Below are 15,584 nucleotides of genomic sequence, written 5' to 3' on the forward strand. Positions count from 1 at the left end.
CAGCTATAACCTCCTTTGAGCTTAGTAGGTATACCGACGCGGGTAAGACCTTGTATATGTCCCATTATATTTTGGACTTATAGTATTTGGACTATAGATGTGCTATAGGTTCATAATATGAGTTAAAACAAATGCGAAGAAGTCACCTTGATGAATATACAGAATATTCCTTTTTTATCGAAAGAATATTTTAAATTTTTTTCCACTTTATCATTGTTATTTATAATTAACTAGCGGTCCGCCCCGGCTTCGCCCGTGGTACATGTTTACGTTTTCTCTACATAAGAACCATCCTCGTACTTCAAGGAATATAATAAAAAAAGAATTATCGAAATCGGTTCAGCCGTTCTCGAGTTATGGAATTACAACGAAAAGTGGCATTGATTTTTATATATTAGAAATGTAAAACTACTGTCACATTAATTGTCTTATTATTGGTATTCCTTTTTATTGGCGTATTGTTTTGTTAAAGTTAATTATAAATATTGTAATACAAGCTGTAAGGAATCTATGTAGGTATGTAAAATAAAATAAAAAATCTCTTTAACATTTTACACAGATGTTTTGTCTAAATCAGGCTGTGGTATTAGGAAGATTAACTTTAATAGGTACCCAATAATTTATAAAATACCAATATTTATATTTTTTTTTATCTTTAAAAACTATTTAAGTATTAATATTTTCAAATTTCTTATACTTATTAAGTTATTATTAACTTATTATATTATTCCTATAAAATTTCAAAGACTCCGAAACTTTAATCGTCCATACTACATTTTATGAATAACATTGTAAAGCCTGATATGGTCCTGTCTAAAATAACAAACTTCTAACCTATCAACAATGCAAAGTTATAACGAAATAATCTCCATTGCGTAATTGCCTAAAGCACAGTGTTAGATAATAGATGTCACTTATTTCGTTGCATTTTCACGGCGAGAGCTTTCGTTACCGGTTCCTCATGACCTTGTACTTGAGATGAGCACCAGATCTCTATATAAGTTGGATTTCGACACACAAACAACATTCACGGGTCGGTATTCGTCTGTGACCCTCAAGATGTTTACTATCTGGGTGCGTAACTATTCTTTTCTCAGTTACATACTAAATATTATCTGTGGTATAATTGTGTTTGACATATTTTGACAATTAATTTTTTTTTAATATTTAATCTGCGCTAACTTTGTAGTGTTTATTTTTTAAATTGACTGTCGGTATGTGTGTTTCAGTGTTACCAATTTATGTACCATAGATAATATTTAGCGTGCATATTTTAGTTTAAGTTTAGATATTATGTAACAGTTTTCAGTGATATATTTCATTTGTGATCGAACCGCGACGGTTATTGCTAAGCGAATTTAATTTTGTTTTTCTAGCTGTACCTAACAATAATATAAATGTTACCTGCTTTAAAATTTTTGTTTCACTGATAAAGAACTAAGATATTTTTTTTTGGGTTACCTACTAATGGTTTAATTTTAATAATTATTTTAATTACATAATATGTGAACTATTAAACCGATTTGATAAAGAGGCAATAATATTATGTGCTATTAAGAAAATCTGAAAATCTCATCCCACCAAAAACATTTTCATGTAAAATGTTACCAAGACGAGCCCATATGACTCGCACGGTGAAAAAGTTATCAGATCTCATGTAGAGCCAAGCTTCTAACACTACACGCCCTAACTCTACAAGGCCTAACTTCACAAACTCTACACCTTAGTCAAAATATGTGGCTTGGCCATTTCGCTACATTCACATCGGCGTAAGGTGAAAAATTAATTCACTGTTCATTACTTTTGTGTTATACAATAGTTCTTGTAGTAACGAACGGCCAAGCCACATATTTTGACTAAGGTGTAGAGTTTGTGAAGTTAGGCCTTATAGAGTTAGGGCGTGTAGTGTTAGAAGCTTGGCTCTACATGAGATCTGATAACTTTTTCACCGTGCGAGTCATATGGGCTCGTCTTGGTAACATTTTACATGAAAATGTTTTTGGTGGGATTTCATTTCTTTTTGTAAGTTGTTTGTAACAAAATTTTATATGTCGATTAATTTTTTTTTTAACAAGGAGTACCTATAGATATATTATATATCTAGGGGAACCAAGTTTTAGATTATTAGATTAGACCTCTAGCGTCATCAAAATTTAATTTAAAATTACAGGTCTCATACAAACTCCCATCCCCTAGTTTAAGGGGTTGGGGGATGAAAGTTACAAGTTTTATAATTTTTTTGTTGTTTGTGTGCTAATACTAGCTTACATACAAAATTTCAGCTTTCTAGGACATTAGGAAATACCTTAAGAATTTTGATGATCATCAGTGAGTCAGTGACGAAATTAGCGTTTTTTAGATATAAATAAAATCTGAAGTATAAAAGCTAATGTAATTAAAACTTAATATATTCAATAAGTCCGCTATTGACAATATATCCTGAAAATTTTGTTGATCTAGCATAATCCAAACCCAAGTTATGAGGGTTCAAAAAAACGTCGAAGCGCTTCGAGAAAAGGTAGGTAGTGCCCGTGCGCTTCGCTTGTTCGCTTGGCTCGTCTTGGCGGGGGCACTACCGTGCCCCCAGATAACAGTGTCTTAGTTAAAAGTACCTACCTATCACCCGAATAAGACTATGGATCCTTATCGCTAACATCTAATTGTAATCATGTGATTGTTTTTAACGTGCTTTTTATCTTCACCTGTATTTTTATAAGTTTGTATGAAAATATAACAGACTATTTTAGACTCGATTTTGACCCATGAAATATGAACGTTTAAAACGTTCAGATTTAATTCAAACGTTGTGCAGTTATCAAGGATCAGTTACAATATAATAATTTCATTAGTTATCTTGTTTTCAAAACTAATTTTATTTTAAAAATTAATTTTGCTGCGCTGCTTGGTAGTAGGTAATTGCAATTAATCTATAGGAGCAATTAAAAAATGTCACTGATTTTTATAGTGAGATAAAAATATCTAAGGAGTGTGTAAACCGAATGAAATTAAAATCGTAAAAAAAAACTAAAAACTAATTGTAATATTATATCAAAGAGGTTGACAATAATTTTTAAATTATATAATTTGCGGAAATAAGTATTGTAATAAAACCTTCCCTAACAATAGACAAAGTAGATCTAGCAACAAAATACCGACCGATAGTATTTACATTTACCCACCGCGGTCACGGTGCAGGTGCAACAAGCAGTTTCTGCAGAGATGAGCCTGCAAGAAACTCTATAATTGCTCAAAAGAGCTGAAGCTTTCTAGTCTTAAAAACTGGATCACGGAAAAATAAATTTCCACTTCTAAGCTAACAACCGCGAAAATATAAGAAATGAATGAGATACCTTACGATAAATAAAAATTATATAAAAAATAACCGGTTACGAAATAAGGGCGTTCAAGAAAAGAGCATCTACGATTTTAAGTCTACAAGAGATCGGTACCTAATTGGTAATTGGGGTAGTGGCCACTAAAGGCTTTGCCAGATAGAACGCGTAGCACGCATCTATAAGCGCCTACGTGATACGCGGTGCTATAAGTTCACAGCGCGACGCGCGACGCGCGACGTTCTGACGACCGCTTACGCGTTCTATCTGAGAAATCCATAAGCTCGTAGTACTTACAATATCTTGGTAGCGCTCTGACGCGCGGGTTGTAAATGCTCTATTTGTCGAAGCCATTAGTGTTCAATGTTCATAGGATGCTTCCACCTTTGTTTCCTCTGATATAAAAAAAAAATTCTTAACTTAAATAGACCTATCACATCATTTCTGTGTGGTCAAAACATTCGATCGACTTCCACGATTAAAACTTGCATTTAACCAAGCTCGCTGAATGATACGAAAAACGAATTAATATTATTGTGAATAATTGATCTAAACTTGGACTCAGGCTAGGAAAAGATGCCAATAAAAAGTGACCCAGAAAATTAATTAGGGTAAACGCAGCTATCAACGACCCATCGAAAATCTGAAGGTATTACCGACCTATAAAAGTAATTCGAAATTTAAACGTTTCCAGAACTATTCTAGCTATAGGTAGGCAAAGTTATACACGAATGTATTACTTGAGCATCGTATACTTTAACGTTAGAGTGAGTAACTGAGCAAAAAAGAGTTAAAATGCGTAAGTTGCTGCGGGGTAGCGTGGAAGCAGGACGTGTCGTACTGTTCCGTTGTTCCTTCGGGTAAGTACTGTGAGTATCTTTTTAAGACATTTACAAACAAATGACATCTATACTTTAATTTATATTACTAAATGTCAATGCATTTAAGTGTCAACTTTTCATTTCTTACAACATTTTATTAATAAAAAGTAATTTGAAACGATAAAACTTAAAATTAAAATGGGACGGTGTTAGCTTCACCAGTTTAAGCCGCGGCAGGTATCAACGACCCGTAAGTCGGCAATGGCAGCAACGTAACTTTTTGTTTTATTTTCTTTTATGTTATTATATCACACTAACACAAGTGGTTTTATGGACCAGTTTAAATCTAAGCTATGAGTCTTCATAAAAATCTATTAGCGACTAAACTTTTTTGTCTAGTGTTGTGTCTTTTAGCGTTGTCAATTTATACAAAGTTATGATATTTTCGAGGATCCCTATCGAATAGTTACAGAAGTAAGTAGTACAATTATAATCTATTTTATAGTCTGATGATCAAATGAATTAAAATAACCATTTTTTTATGGGTCGGTAATACAATTTAGGTTTATACTTACATACTTTAATACCGACCCATGTGGGTCGGCAATAGCAACTATAGGAAGCTATTACCGATCGAATATAGATTGTTTAGTTTCTCATCTACAAATTCAAATTCAAATTGCTTTATTTGCAGAATGTAGAATAAAGATGTTTGTATATACAGATAATATTGATCCTTAAACATTCTGCTCGTAATTGAGCGTGCAAATATATTTTTATTACTTTTATGACATAATAGGTGCCTATTAAAAATTATATTTTTAGGTTAAATTTAAAAAATTAAAAAAAATTATATTTTTAGGTTTTAGGTTAAATTAACATAAAACATATAATTAGGTATATTTTTTCCAGAAATATGGAGCCACGAAAGCGGCGCAAAGTATTCAGTAAAACACAACTCGCCGAAGCAATCAATCAAATAGCATAACGAAATATCCTAGAGTTTGAAATCCTTAATTTAATATATGTACATATATTAATAGTATTATGTTGATTAATTTAAAAGTTTATAATTATTTAGTTCATTACTAAAAAGTACTCATTTGTTTTATTAAAAATAACTACAATTAAAAAATACGAATATATTTGCATTTTTATTTCATTTTATTAAGATCGGTAATCATCATCATCACTAGCTTCTATACATTCCATTGCTGGAAAAAGGCTTCCTCTCACATACGATCGGGAATAGCTGCATAAAAATCGTTAATAGCTTCACAGCTGTTTTTATGGGTCGGTAATAGCAACAATCGACAAAGTCACATTGTAAATTATTTTTTACAAGATAATCCTTTATTAGAATGTATTTGCTTCAATAAATACATTTTTTATACATAACACTAGCATATAAAATGAAATTATAAATCTTTAGAAGAACCAGTATACTTAAAAAATATGGTTGATTTTGAAATTGCCTTAGAGGGGTCGTTAATACCTGCGTTTACCTTACTACCTACATACATTTCGAAAATCTCGAAGTGTCACGGCAAATAATAAATCAAAAATTAAAATCACCAACCAACCAACCACCCGGATCATGTCATGAAAGTTTGCTATGATCCAGGTACAATATCCTCGTGTGTCAGACTGTTTACAGTCTGACACACGAGGATGCTGTACGTCAAGCTTCTTAATATCTATTTCCTATTTAATTTCCACCCGCAAACACGAAAACATTTTGCCTCATAGTGGTTAATATTGAGACAGCAATAAACTTAATGAATTATTGAATTGGCCTTGGTCACATTGTTGTTGAAATATTTAAAACTAGCTTCCGCCCGCGACTCCGTCCGCGCGGAAAAATTAAGAAAAATTAAGATTTATTTTTTTTCTACGTATTTTTCCGGGATAAAAAGTATCCTATTTTATGCCCAGGATAATAAGGTATAATTATACCAAGTTTCATCGAAATCGAACCGCTAGTTTTCACGTGATGCCTGAACATACAGACAGACAGACGGACAGACAGACAGACAGACAGACAGACAAAAATTTTTTTAATCACATATTTGGGCTTGGTATCGATCCAGTAACACCCCCTGCTATTTATTTTTTCAATATTTTCAATGTACAGAATTGACCCTTCTACAGATTTATTATATGTATAGATTTCGGAAATCCCCGATATGGTTTATACTTTATGGCGGTCATAAATATATTGTCTGTGGTAATTGCCCTATAAATAATTGTTGTCTGTGGTCTCTTAGCCCTTTTGAGAATGGGGAAAAACCTTTATATAAAATATCAACGACTTTTTTAATTATAAATTACTTCCGCATGAAACTCCTTCCCTTAAATTTTCATAGTGTGTGTATAATCGTGTAAGTACATAAAACACAAATAAAATTACTCATTTATACACACACAAGAAAGTCGGTAATATTATTCGTACATTTCAAATGACTGATGAAATTACATGTAGGTACCTATATACTCAATCGATTGGACGAAACGTTAGAGTTTGGCAAAAGATTTCAATTTTAATTACATAATAATGGGGATAATAAAACATTGTATAGATTTAAAAAAAAAAATCATTACCATCAATAACAATCGTGCAGGGTCAGCCGGTTAGTTTTTAATTTAAAAAAACACAAACGAAAAAAATATATAAAACATGTTTAAAAATAATTATACAAAAAATTAATTATTAATCCTTCCTTATATAGACAAATTTATAGCTGCATGTTAGATAATAATAAGCGTGGGTGCATAAAAATACTAAATAAAAATATTTCATGGGCGAAAACAATCTCATAAAAATCTTTACAAATTAATAGAATGTGTTGATTGCGAAATAATTACGTATATAAAATTGCAATATATATAAATATTCGTATACATATAATAAGATACATTTGACATTTGGTAACTTTAATTCAATTATGGATAATCGCCGTAAACAAAGAAAACGTTATAACCTTTGTTATAATTTCCATTAACTAGACTGTAACTTTAAGAAAGTACCTAGAATCTAGATATGTATTACAAAATTCCAACTATCTTTATATCATCAAAAACAATTTTTTACTATGACAAAAGGAGGGAATACCAATAACATACATAAACGATAGGTTTCTCTTTTAATAAGACATTAATTTACGTATTTTAACTTTCGCTTCAATGTGTGCATTGGAGTCGTAATTTAGCCTATATGTTATTACAGTGAAGTTCAATGCTCTGAGACATGGGTTGCGCAATGTCCAAACCTCACCGAGACCCACCTTGAACTGACCATAAACACATCTTTTACCACAGATAATATTATAACACTATATTACTAACAAATAACAATATGCGTTTTTAAATATTAGTGCGTTTTTTTGAAATGAGATTTACAAGTGCACGCGTTAGGTACGCAATAGGGGTATAAATAAAATAATGCATTTTAAAGTGATTTTAAACATAACGACATTAGATTTTTAGGCAATGGTAACACTTATCCGGTTCTGAACTAGGACTTATATGTAAAAATAATGTTAATTACCTATGTCCTATTTGATTGATTTTTAACAAATTGATACAATTTCATTCGGAACAAAACAGTGTACTTCGAAGACAAAAAGTCAGGTGTGAACAATGGTGTGAATCGATTCATATTCACCGGAACTCATTGACACTGAATTTTATTTCAATTAATTATATCTTCAAAAAATATACATCCGTGACATTTGCGGTTGTATTCATTCTTAAAAATTTAATTTGCCAAAAGATACGTAAAAACGTTGTTACATCATCTAACTAAAAATTCAATATTTGTAGAAGAGCTGATATATCTGAAACATAAGCGCAAAATACAAACTAACTTAAATTTAAAATGTTGGAAATTTATCCAATAATAGAGAAGTTCCATTGATATTTTTATTTTTATACAGATATATCTTAACGTAATTATTTTAATTGTCCTTTTCGTTGTTTCAGGTGCTCGCGGTCGCTCTTGGAGCTGTGGTTGCTGATGTCAACCAAGGCTACCAATACAAAGCGCCGTCGTTCGGCTTGCCTACATATCAATTAGGAAGCGGTCAATACAACAGCGGGCTGTCCGGCTCTGGCTACCAGTCAGGCTCCAGCTACTCGAGTGGCTCGAACTCCTACAGCTCCGGAGGCAGCGGCTCTTTGGGTGGCATCGGTAGTGGCTACCAGAACGGCTACGCCCTCGGCTCCAACTCTGGAAAATACGATGCAGGCAATGCCGCAACCTTGTCTACCATTGGAGCTAGCTCTTCTGGAACCGGATACCAATCCGGTTCTGGTTATGTTCAAGGCTCGTCCAACAGCGGCAAATACAGCTCAAGCAGCTCCTCATCTGGTTTAGGATCTGGTGCATTAAACAATCGCTACCAGTCAGGAGCTTACCTTACCGGAAATCGTTTCGGATCATCTGGAGGCAGCAAATATGCCTTTGGATCAAACTCCGGCCAGTACAACTCTGGTTATAACAACAATGGTGCATCACAAAGTGGTTCTGGATATAACGTTTTCGGTTCCGGCTCAAACAGTGGATCCAACTACGACACTGGATCAGGATTGAATTCCGGTTATTACAATGGTGCACAAAGTGGTTCAAATTACAACGTTTTAGGAAATGTACCCGGAGCTGTCAGCAGTGTGGGATCTTCAGATCATCAACTAACTGAATATCAATCTACTTTCCAAAGTACATCTGACACGAGTGCTTTAGACAATGTTGGTAGTCACTATGAAGCTGCAAGTAAATACCAACATCAACAATCGACAGGCGTGAAAAACGAATATTACATCCAAAATTCGAACCAACCAACACAAGTGTTTAAGCACTTTTACGTATGGTCAGCACCCGAGGAACCAGAAATTGTCCAACGTAAACCTATTGTGCTGCCACCACCACAAAAACACTACAAGATCATTTTCGTCAAGGCCCCAACACAACCCGCTCCAGCTCCACAAATTATCACAGTGCCAGAACAGAAGGAAGAGAAAACTATTGTATACGTATTGGTTAAGAAACCAGAAGATGCTAAGAACATTGCTCTTCCTCAATTCGAATCAAAGGCACCATCCAAACCTGAAGTATTCTTCGTTAAATACAACGACAAGGCCGAGTCTCAAGCTCTTATTGATAACATTGTTAGTGATTATAACAAGGGTGGTATAAAAGCCTCCTTTGAAAACTTCAACGTAGGTTCCGGTCAAGGATCCCCGTACACCATCGTAGGCTCGTCTAACCAGGGTATTGATGAATCCAGCTCTGGATCACTTGACTCCTTGATCGGATCGTCCCAGTCATCCGAAAGCAGCTCATCAAACTCAGGTGCAGTATCCTCTTCTTTTGGAGATAAATTTTCATCAGTAAGTGAATCGCCATCAGCTGTCAGTCTTCAATCAAACTCAAATAAAGGATCCGGGTTAATAACTGTAAACAAGCTATCCTCTAATAATATTGGGTCTGGTATTGGTTCTGCTTCTAGCTTTGGATCTTCATTGTATAATAAAGAATCTTCCGTAATCAGTGTAATACCTAGCTCAAGCATTTCAACTGTAGCTAGCGTCGTCAGCTCTAGTGAGGACGAAGAAGATCAAGAGAAGATTAACAACAGATTTGGCGCAGAATCAAACACTAATGAAAATGATTCCAAAATTTCAAGCAGTTCCTCTGAAGCTAGTTCAGGAAGTGATGTAGAATCCAGCACAACAAGTGGTTTAGAATCTAGCGCAGGAAATGTTTTAGAATCTAACAAAGCAAGTGGTCTAGAATCTAACTCAGGATCCTCATATGCATCGGACTCCAAGAGTGGTTCTAGCTCCGCGTCAAGCAGCGAAGACTCAAGCTCGTCCTTTGTTTCAGGTTCAAGCTCAGGATTAGGATCAAGTTCAGGTGCTTCCTTTGGGTTAAACAGCGGAACTGGATCAATCAGCAGTGAGAGCGCAAATCAAGGCAGTAACTTCGGCTCTGGTTATTACACTGCTCAACCCGCTGTATCTTTCGGCGTCAACAGCGGTTCTGGATTAAGTAACCTTGGATCATCATCAGGATCCAACAAATACTCATCATCATCAAGCTTTAGCTCTGGAAGTGGATTATCTGGCGGTGGATCATACAAATCTGACTCTTCTGAAACAAAGAGTTCATCCTACTATAACACAAAGCCTCTTGTCTACTCTGGTTCTTCATTAGGTTCAGGCAACAGCTTTGGAACATCTAAATATTCTTTCGGCAGCAGTGGTCAAGGCACTGGTTCTTCCTACTACACGCCAAAGCCAAGCGTAAGCTTCGGTACTTACACTGGTAGCCTTGGATCTGGATTAGCTTCAAACAGATTTGGCTCAACAGTCTCCTCTTTCGGATCTGGAAGCGGTGTTTCTGGTTCAAACGGTTTATCATCTGTCAGCGGATCCTCCTTAGCCGATTTATACGAACCAACTACAGTGAGCAACTTATCTGCCAACCAAGCTGGATCAAGTTTAGTCTCTACTAGTCAAGGTGTTCCCCACGAAACTTACGGAACACCTCAGTTCAAAGTATTGTAAATTTAACGCTATGTAACGACGACTGTTACTTTTAATTTTGGATGCAAATAAATGACTATCCAAAAAATCATGTTTTATTTAAATATTGACTCATATTTTATTGAAATATCCATTTACAACGTTCTGACACTTATCAATTGACTTGAAATTATGCACTTATCTACTTTAATTGCATTGTTTCGTTATTAGTTGTCCTATAAACTATTCAGGTTGTGCGAAATGTTCATGCGAAAAAATACATTAATCATTTTATGAAACAATTATTTATCTATAGTTAAGATGTTTTTATAAAAGATTTAATGTTAAGAATCTTAAAAATTCAACAATTCAATGAATGAATGATTTTAATTATCACAATAAATTAACTCTGACTTGGATTAGGTATTCAATATTTATTAACCTTGCTTTATACAGGGTTACAGGTAAAGTCGATGTAGATCCGTTAAGTGCATGTAGTACACATCATTTCTGAATGATTTCACTATGTAACCTCCCATCCTAAACTTAACCGTTTTCGAGATATTCGAGTTTTAATTTTTTTTATGAAAAAGCCCAATTTTTCGGCTATTCAATTGAATATTTTGAATTTTTTTGACTCTTATGATTATTTTTTTGGTTTTTTACATGAAGAATGAGATGATTAATTACCTCAATGACTAAAATTGCACGTAAGTTAACTAAATAGGTCATAGTAGACGATCGAAACTTAAGAAAATAAGTACAAATTATAAAAATATATTTTTCTTTTCTGGATATCTCAAAAAATTATTATGGCACTTGCTCTGCAGATGTGCTTAAAAACATCTACATTTTATCAGCTATCCAACGAGGTATAACACTCTAGGGTATTTATTAACCTCAAAGGTGAAACTTAGTTTCTAAGGCTACATGGCAGTCAGAATAAATAGCCCTTATTTAATCTTATTAATTTGACTTAAGTTCAGCATCATCATTTCAGCCTACTGGCTTCCACTATTGAACATAGGCCTCCCTCGGCTAGGTACAACCTTCATGCATCCATCGATATCCCGCTATCCTGACCTAGGAGATCATTCAGTTTTATAGCATTTTTTTTGTTCACATCGTCGATCGTACAAATAATGACCGTACGCCAACTATTACTTGAGCGTAAGTGACTAGTTACTGGCTATTGTTTGGAAAATAACGTAATCGGTGCGTTGTTAACGCTAGTTGGCATACAAAGTCACTCACGCTCAACTCATAGTTGGCGTACAGATCGTCGGTGATTGTAGTAAGCTAAATGAAACAATAAATCAGTTCAAAATAACATTTATTCACCTAATGTTTTTGAATAAAATTTTATAGTTCATGACTTCATGTTCTACGTGTCCACCTCTTTCGCACACATTTTCTCATTCCTTCACGTAGTCCACTTTTCACTACACCATGTGGTTAATGTTCTTCTTATGTCGTTAGCAGCATTTCAACAGCACACAAGCAGCATCCTTTCTTTGAGAACTTCCACTAACGATATGGGGTTGGGCTCACTGTAAACGATGCTCTTCATGTGCCCCCATACATAAAAATCAATGGGGGTCAGGTCGGGACATCTGGGTGGCCAGGGTAAAGGCCAACCTCGTCCAATCCATTTGTTAGGATAGTTACGTGTCCAACCATTCCCTAACGCTTCTTCTGAAATGAGCAGAGCAGCCATCATGTTGAAACCACATGTCCCGCAGTAATTGTAATGGGAGATCATTAGTAGGTCACCGAAGTCACACACATAAGTCGTGTGGGAATCCGAAAGCACAATAATTCGCATCTACCATGGACGAATCGCATGAGCAGACTAAAATGGATGGCAAGCAAACAAACGACCAAATACAAAACAATGGGCATGTTGTATCCCCAAACTTGTTTTTGAACATTATTTTTCTCACTCTCATCTGCATAAATCGTAAGTTTTCTCGCTCACACGCACCGGATTAACTTGAAGGACAATAGCCGAGGGACCCGTTAGACCTACTACCTGAACCTTTTCAACTGTGTTTTTTTCTATGAGTTTAAATACAACCCTAGGTTGTTATACCTCGTTGGATAGCTGATAAAATGTAGATGTTTTTAAGCACATCTGCAGAGCAAGTGCCATAATAATTTTTTGAGATATCCAGAAAAGAAAAATATATTTTTATAATTTGTACTTATTTTCTTAAGTTTCGATCGTCTACAATGACCTATTTAGTTAACTTACGTGCAATTTTAGTCATTGAGGTAATTAAGCATCTCATTCTTCATGTAAAAAACCAAAAAAATAATCATAAGAGTCAAAAAAATTCAAAATATTCAATTGAATAGCCGAAAAATTTGGCATTTTCATAAAAAAAATTAAAACTAGAATATCTCGAAAACGGTTAAGTTTAGGATGGGAGGTTACATATACCCGGCGCAGCCTAAGATGATCCCTATGACAGTTCGTCTTAGTGATTGCTCGTATGATGTATCGTGTCGATAATTTACTATTTTATAGGCAAAGGCGTGGTTTGCATTCAGCCACGTCTGTAAACATGTTTTTACAAATATTATAAAATGAATTTTTAACGTCTATTATGTAAACGAAACGGTAAGTGAAACGAAAGTTTTCCAAAACATAAAAATGCACCTTATCATTTTCTCGTGATTTTTAACCCGTTTAACACAGTGTATATTATTTTATCATGAAAATAGAATCCCCCATTTCATTTTTGTAAAAAACTTATATTAACATAGGTAAGTAAATTAACGCGAACGGTAATTAATTAATTATGCTGCTATCTTCTGTTCCACTCAATAGTGAATGAACTATAGCTTAAGCATGGAAAAAAATGTGAACTCGTTTCCATTATCGAAATTTGTTTATCGCTACTTTCCGCACTAGTCGATAAATGCCAACGATGTAAGTTTTGAAGGACGTAAACGTAAAGTCAGATTGATATGATTTCTCGTAAATGTTAAGAATTGTTATAATTCCAACGGAATATCATTGTAATGGCATAAAGCTACGTAAAAATTAATAAATGCCATTTTTAGACACCTCCAATACGTTTCTAATTTAATGGTGACGCCATTACAAGTTTGTCTCTTGAGAATAACTGTCAGTGTCATAGGGATCATCTTAGGCCGCGCCGGGTATAGTGAAATCATTCAGAAATGATGTGTACTACATGCCCTTAACGGATCTACATCGACTTTTCCTGTAACCCTGTATATTCATGTCTATTCATGAATTCATTTATGTTAAAAACGAGAACAGAATATTAAATAGACTGTATCTACACATTAAACCATTCGATAAACACTTTAAATATCATTACCACATTACCACAGATGATATAATAATAATTACTATCTATTAAGTAATTACTTTAACGTAAATTATCTACTATTTTTTGTTTTTCCTGTGCGTGTATTATTACGATATGTAGGTACACAGATTCCATAAATTAAAGAGAGAAAAAAAAATACATTATAAAAAGGTGAATAATATTAAAGAATGAAGATGATTGCGAAAGTAACTCTGTCTGCATGTCTGTCTGCTCAATCACGCCTAAACTACTGAACCAATTTTCATGAAATTTGGTATGGAGATATTTTGATACCCGAGAAAGGACATAGGCTACTGTTTATCCCAGGAATATAACGCAATCCCGGAAATCCCACGGGAACGGGAACTATGCGGGTTTTTCTTTGACTGCGCGGGCGAAGCCGCGGGCGGAAACCTAGTATTTGTATAAATCCCGATGAAATTCGTATCACCTATTTATTTTTGTTTCTCACCTTTTCATTCCCGTAGCTTCCTTGAATATTTCAACAGTAAAATCAGCCGTGATTCAAACGAACAATAATCAATCATTAGGTACCTACCCTAATCTAAGCAGCGACGATTTCAACGAACCAGAAATAATAATAATACTTACCTGTTCTTAACTTAGGTTCTTAAGCTATATGTGTACCTGAAATTCATTTTTTTATTCTATAGAAATAAAATAAACAATTATCACTAGCCCATGTCTAGTTCCCACTGGCATACAGACATCATACTCCCTGTGTTTCAGTCTGCTGAGAATACAAAATACAAATTCCACCAAACCGGCCAAGTGCGGGTTAGTGAAAATCATAATGAACTCAATCATTAATTATTTATTCAACTAGACAAATTGTAGAAGTGCTTTTCAACCAAAATATAGAAAAATAATATAATTTACCCAGTTATTTTATTTCAATAATAATATGTTCAAACTTCAACCGATTGAAACAGTTTGTAGTAAAAAAATGAAAAATATACCTATTTTAACTAGTAATTACGAATTGCTATGATTGCATGCTCGTCTTGTCTTGAACAGAACTTTTTCGACTGAGCTCTGTAGCTCACCAATGCAAAATATAATACTAAAAATTCTTATTATACTACCATTTCAAAAATGTAGGATTCTAATTGTCCGTATAAGACAGTTTACAGAAGGTTTACAGGTGACATTTTAAAATGTTCGTGTTGTTGCTTTGTTGGATGGATAAAGGATTGAAAAATCGGACCTAACTCAAAAAAAATAGAACACGCATTGTACCTACACGGCAAAAATAATACAAATAGATAAAATACATCCAGAATCACATATTTCAAAAATGTAATCATTTATATAGGTATAAATATTTCTGACTCTCAAATATCGATCATTTCATTGAGGAACATCGTTATAAATAAACTCTAATCCGTACATTACGTGTACACTGTACAGAGTACGTACAAGATAAAATGGAGGCATAATATCAGTTGTGGAATGTACAGCAATTTCACCTGTTTCCAATACGCAAAAGCGACGTCAGATGCTTTTTAATATCTATATCTATTAGCTGATTGCAATTTGAA

The 15,584-nt window shown here is 34.1% G+C and overlaps 1 protein-coding gene across 2 annotated transcripts; it reads left to right on the top strand.

Moving 5' to 3' along the window:
• The first annotated feature begins 1,044 nt into the window (after positions 1 to 1,044).
• LOC123705590 (hyphally regulated cell wall protein 3-like) lies at positions 1,045 to 10,768 on the top strand. 2 transcript variants are annotated; one of them, XM_045654449.1, is made up of 3 exons: positions 1,045 to 1,074; positions 8,135 to 9,503; positions 10,038 to 10,768. In XM_045654449.1, exons 1-3 carry the CDS (start codon positions 1,060 to 1,062, stop codon positions 10,718 to 10,720), a joined length of 2,067 nt encoding a protein of 688 aa, XP_045510405.1. In that variant the 5' UTR covers positions 1,045 to 1,059; the 3' UTR covers positions 10,721 to 10,768. The 2 variants fall into 2 exon arrangements, with proteins under 2 accessions (XP_045510405.1, XP_045510404.1); XM_045654448.1 differs by having other exon boundaries at positions 8,135 to 10,768.
• The last annotated feature ends 4,816 nt before the right edge of the window (positions 10,769 to 15,584 follow it).

This window comes from Colias croceus, chromosome Z (assembly GCF_905220415.1).
Source record: "Colias croceus chromosome Z, ilColCroc2.1".
Lineage (NCBI taxonomy): Eukaryota > Metazoa > Arthropoda > Insecta > Lepidoptera > Pieridae > Colias > Colias croceus.